The sequence below is a fragment of the Nicotiana attenuata genome, chromosome 11 (genome assembly GCF_001879085.1).
Source record: "Nicotiana attenuata strain UT chromosome 11, NIATTr2, whole genome shotgun sequence".
Lineage (NCBI taxonomy): Eukaryota > Viridiplantae > Streptophyta > Magnoliopsida > Solanales > Solanaceae > Nicotiana > Nicotiana attenuata.
In genome coordinates, this window is record NC_031999.1 from 34,046,947 (window position 1) to 34,052,249 (window position 5,303).

The following is a 5,303-nucleotide window of genomic DNA, read 5'->3' on the forward strand; positions in this document are numbered from 1 at the left end:
TATTATTGACACAGAGTTCTCTGTGTCGCACATGAGTGCTCCGTGAAGATTTTTTTGTTAGCACGTGAGTTGTCCATGCAGTGTGTGGAGCTCGTATTTTCTTGATCATTTATTTGATTTACGTGTTCCTTTCCTCTATATGCTATAATATTATTGAGCAGGGTATTTGAGAACCAGTGCACATGCACACATGGATATTCATATCAAGAAGCCTTATGAGCTAGCTTTAAATTTTTATGTTGTATTAATAAAAAGGGACAAAATTGCACTAATGACCTCAATAAATTAAGCTTCTCTTACCTTGCTTTTTTTATTTGCGATACTTATTGAGTTGGTTGTACCCACACTACATCCTGCATCTCGTGTGCAGATCCAGGCATTTTCAGGCATGGCGGTTGTTGATTGAGGAGTCTTATCTGTTCGGAGATCATCAAGGTAGCTGCTTGAGCGTCCGCATACCTTGACCTCCTTTCCCTATCTTTCAGTTTTTTGTATTTAGTCCTACTTTCCAGACAGTGTACCAGACTATGTCTTTAGGTATAGATGCTCATGTACTCGGTGACACCAAGGTTTTGAGGATTTTTCGTATTTAGTTATGGCCTTTTATCCAGTTTATGAGAGTTTTCAATTATTTAAAACTGTTTAAGTACATTGTTCATTCAAATGTGTTGAAGATGTTTGAGATGTCGGCTTGCCTAGTACCATGTTAGGCGCCATTACGACAGGTTATGTTTTGGGTTGTGACACATTAATAGGTCTAAGAAGTTAGAACAATATTTTAATGTACGAGGAATATTCCAATTATGACAACATGGAATGGTAAATCTATAATTTCACGAGTTATAGCAACAATAACAAAAGTTATATCTATTTTTAATAAATATAAAATATATAATTATCTCATTATCAAGTCGAAAATAATATTTTGAACTCATGGATGAAAGATATAAATGTTCCTTGTTCATTTTGGTGGAATTTTCCAAGTGCTGAAATTTTCTAGTGCCGAAATTTCTTTAAGTGCTGTAAACTTTTTGACACTGAATTAAAAGCTTCAAGTGGTGGAAATTGCATAATAAATTTAATATTTATGAAATAACTATTGCACCTTTTAATGAAAGATGCATCCCTTAGTAATGTCAAGATTCTTTGAGAAGCTACTGTATCATGCTTGCTTTGGCTTATACCAAATCAATTCAACTTACTACAACTAACTAGTTTAATAAAGTAGTGAAAATATGAATTAATTTATCATAGTTAAGTGAGAAAGTCTATAGACAAACACATGTCATTCATCTATTGGTTTAATATAAATATTCGATGGATACAAGTAATTAGTTTTTATCGTCAACTTGACATTAAAAGGGCAGCCCAGTACACTAAGCTCCAGCTATGCGCGGGATCCAGAGAAGAGCTGGACCACAAGGATTTATTGTACGCAGCCTTACCCTGCGTTTATGCAAGAGGCTGTTTCCGCGGCTTGAACCTGTGACCTCCTGGTCACATAGCAACAACTCATCAGTTACGCCAGTGAAAAACCAATGCACTGCCTAGCTTAAACTCATTGTCTACCATAGGGATAGGTGGGTGGGTGGAGAATGATAGCAGATATTCATACAATACGGGGGAAATGAGGAACTAGTCATACACATTTTCTGTCACTGAGAACTAATCATTCAGCGAGCCCGGTTCATAGAGGGCCGGGCCCAGAAAGGAACTGAACGGTCCAGATTGATACAACAAGTGGGCCAAGTGTAGTAGGGTCACTAAAACCCACCAGCGATCTTTAAAGTGCCAGCAATGCGGTATCAGCTTGTGTAAAAAGAGCAAGAATGATACACCTGTTTGTCAGTGTTACCTATTGATTGTCCAAAGGGTTTTAAGCTACTATCACAATGCAGTGGGCCCTCACCACCTGAGCTAAACATCTAAAAACTGATAAGGTATGGGTCCCCACCAACTACTATTACTCGACCCCGTATCTCTTACTAGTAATATTAAAGTAGTTAGTTTGTATTTTAACCCTCTTGTACTAAAAGAAATTTTTCTATCTTACTTTTGTTACTTTGCTGTAAAAACTAGAGATTCATGGCAGTGATGATCAGAACACAGTTTCTTGCTATTCTTCCAACATTATAGGGCTACTTTTAACTGTTCCATTTCCTACGTTGTAGGTGTGATATGTCTTGTTGTTTGTTGTAAAATCTTCATTTTGTACTTCAGGGTTGCAGAAAGAAAAGAGTGATGTATCTAGTAGTCTTTGAACTTGAAGCTGTAAGAAAGATACAGTAACAACCGGTATAAAGATTTTTACGTTATTACTATATTTTAGCATGTTATAGGGGGTAACATCTCTTATTTTTCGGGTTACTAATTTAGTTTTAATAGATGATTACCTCTGTTAAGTGTATAAAAGTTAAAATCAATAGTAAAAACTTACTTTGCAAGTCAGTAATTTCTTTATTATATATACGCTCATGCATACAATAGTCAATACATAGTAACCTTTGAAAAAAGGAAAGATCAATAATAGTAGTGATGAATAACAATCTATACGGTTGTAATGGATAGACAAAAACAAGAGAACTGTTGACAAAAAGCAGCCAAATACTCCCTTTTTAAAAAAAATATTTCCCTCTTCAAACCCTAAAAAACCGGCAGGCAAAGTAATCACACCAAAAAATTTAAAGAGAAAAGAAGAAGAAGCAACTCAGCATTATAGAGCAAATAATCAAACCTCACGTGTGTGCTTTAAACATACAGGAGTATCCAAACTTATATCACACCACAAGACGAGGATAAAAATATATGTAAGAATCTGATCACGATGAGTCAATCTTATGATATATCAATGGTGGCTCGTTGTATCATTCCGATCATCTGCACCGCCGTGATGCGAATGGGACCCACTCGCCTGAGATTCCGATACACCGGAACACTGCCTATACGGATTTAGTCCGGTGACCATGCCCAATTGACCTTCATTTAGTGAAGTGCCACTGCTATTGCCAACTAAACTCGTTCCTAGTTGTTGAGTTGGCAATAATGCCATTGGTGCAGGAAAATTCATGAAATGCAATCCACTTGACATTGTGCTTCTATACAAAGCAGCAGCAGAATTACTAACAGATGGAAATGTCCATATTGGATCGCCCCCCAAAACTTGGTTGTTATTATTTGTTAACATCCAAAAATTCGCCGGAATTGATGAATGACTTGCTGGCATACTCCCGGTACTTGATTGTAACAAGTAACTTCCCATCTGTTGTTGCTGATCATGTTGCTGCTGCAAGTCTACTTCTTGTCTCCTTTTTCGACTTAGACTTTCTTCTATACTTGTCTCCGTTAAATCTAGTGAATTGTCCCTCATTTCTTGCTTAGCTTGCAACTGATGATTCATACTAGGGTTTGTATTTCCTGTCTGAAAGTTCAAAAATGTAGTTGCAGATCTGTCGGAAGATAATCCAATACCCTGAAACAAACCTCGTCGTTGGGAGAGCGAAAAATTCGGACTGAAATACGAGGATCGTAGCTGAGATGGTACCGACATGCTGGATCCTGAGCTACGTAACGAAATGTTGAGCGACGTAAAATTTGCAGGAATTGTACCTGTTAGAAGATTTAAATGAAATATGAACGATATGAACAAAGGCTAAGAAAGTAGAAAGAAACTTTTGCCATAGAAAACAATAAACTGAAAATGCGCATTTATTTTTCAAACAAATAATTAGAAAAATCCTCAAATACTAGCACAATTTAATCAAGCAACTCGTTGTCCTTGTTTTCAGTAGCAGAGCTATGAAGGGGTATCAATTAAGCCGGGAAATTATACTCATGTATAAATAGATTAAATCTTTTTATTAAGTATATATACTATATGTTGAATCGTGTTTACTTCTCTATATTTTGTTTACTTCTCTATATTTTGACTCCCTTGGTGAAAAACATGGCTCCATAACTTCTTATTCTGACAAAAAAATTATAAAAAATAGAAGAACTCTAAAAACATGAGTACCAGTTCCAGTGGCTGCTATAACAGAAGGTTCAGCTTGTTGGAGTAACCATTCAATGGTTTCGCCATCGGATTTGTGACCGAGTTCTCGAGTGAGCTGGAAAACCCTAGCGGCACAAAGGGCAGGCATACGTATACGTCTGCCACGGCCGTCAACTTTAGTGTGACGGTCTTTGGTGGAGGTTCTTTTGGGAGGTGGTTTTTTAGAAGTTTCAGTGATTTGGAGGGTATTATCATTATTAGGGTTTGTATTTGTATGATCAGACGGGGAGATGGCAAGAGAAGGATAATTATTAGCAGCAGCGGAGGAGCTGGAACAAGGTTCATCTTCTTTCTTTTCGAGTAATTGGAAAGGGAAGTTATTTTGACGGTATTGGTGGTGATGATGGTGATGTTGGTGTTGGTGGTGGAAATGATCATCACCTCCTCCGTCCATGATTACTGTTGTGTGCGCGATCGAGAAATACGCTGCTTCAATACTCGAATCTGAGGAAAACTCACTCGAAAAAAATTTCTTTCTCTTTTTCTTTCAGTGTTGATGTTCACAATAGTGACGAAGCCTAAATTCAATTCTTGGTCTGTTTGTATATCTCTTTCTGTGCCTGTGTTGCTCACTCTAGCTAGAACGAATGAAATGAATCAAAACAGTATATGTGTCTCTTACCCTCTAGAGTGTTGTTGTTTGAGAGCATTATTTGGGCATTGATGTGTTGTTTGGCTTAGGGGAGAGAGAGGGTGGGAGATGTGAAGAGGAAAACTTAAAGCAACAAAGATAATGAGTAGGAATTATAAGGGGAAGCTTTTAAAAGCAAAAAAAAAAAAATTGAACAAAGGGGAAAAGAAAATATATGCTTTTGTTGGGGTCCTTTTTTAATGTCTTTTTGACAAATTAATATTAGTTGGAATAAGTCATAATATAGCTAGAAAAAGAAAGAAAAATTTGTGATTTTGAGTGTGATTTGATTTTCTTTTTTATGAAATTATTTTTATTAGGAAGGAAGAGGAAATTAAGGGGTTTGTCCTGGCTTTTCTTTTTATTGTGGCTGTGAATGACAGAGCCTTTGGTTCAGACTCCACGTGAGTTGCTCTTTTTATCATTCAATCCATATAGACAATGGTGGCCGTGGTGGGGTCCTAATATAATTTCAAGTCAAAAAATTGAGAGACTGAGAAAGGAAAGATTTATCAATGGTGAGTGGGTCCCTTTTCTCATTCATGTAATCATTTCCCTTTGCCTTTAGCCCTTTGCCTTTGTTATGCACCTTTGCTTGCTTTGGGATTCCTTCCTCCATCT

General features: G+C 36.9%; 1 protein-coding gene across 1 annotated transcript; it reads right to left on the reverse strand.

Moving 5' to 3' along the window:
• Positions 2,519-4,775, reverse strand: LOC109234336 (transcription factor TCP14-like). The gene is made up of 2 exons (XM_019400284.1): positions 4,013-4,775; positions 2,519-3,606 (listed from the first exon to the last, which is right to left on the reverse strand). Exons 1-2 carry the CDS (start codon positions 4,443-4,445, stop codon positions 2,846-2,848), a joined length of 1,194 nt encoding a protein of 397 aa, XP_019255829.1. The 5' UTR covers positions 4,446-4,775; the 3' UTR covers positions 2,519-2,845.

Excerpts from the sequence above, each read along its gene's own strand:
- LOC109234336 (XM_019400284.1), bottom strand. The coding sequence starts at position 4,445 with ATGGACGGAGGAGGTGATGATCATTTCCACCACCAACACCAACATCAC. Across the intron at positions 3,607-4,012 it reads TATAGCAGCCACTGGAACTG|GTACAATTCCTGCAAATTTT; the intron begins GTACTCATGTTT and ends ATCTTCTAACAG.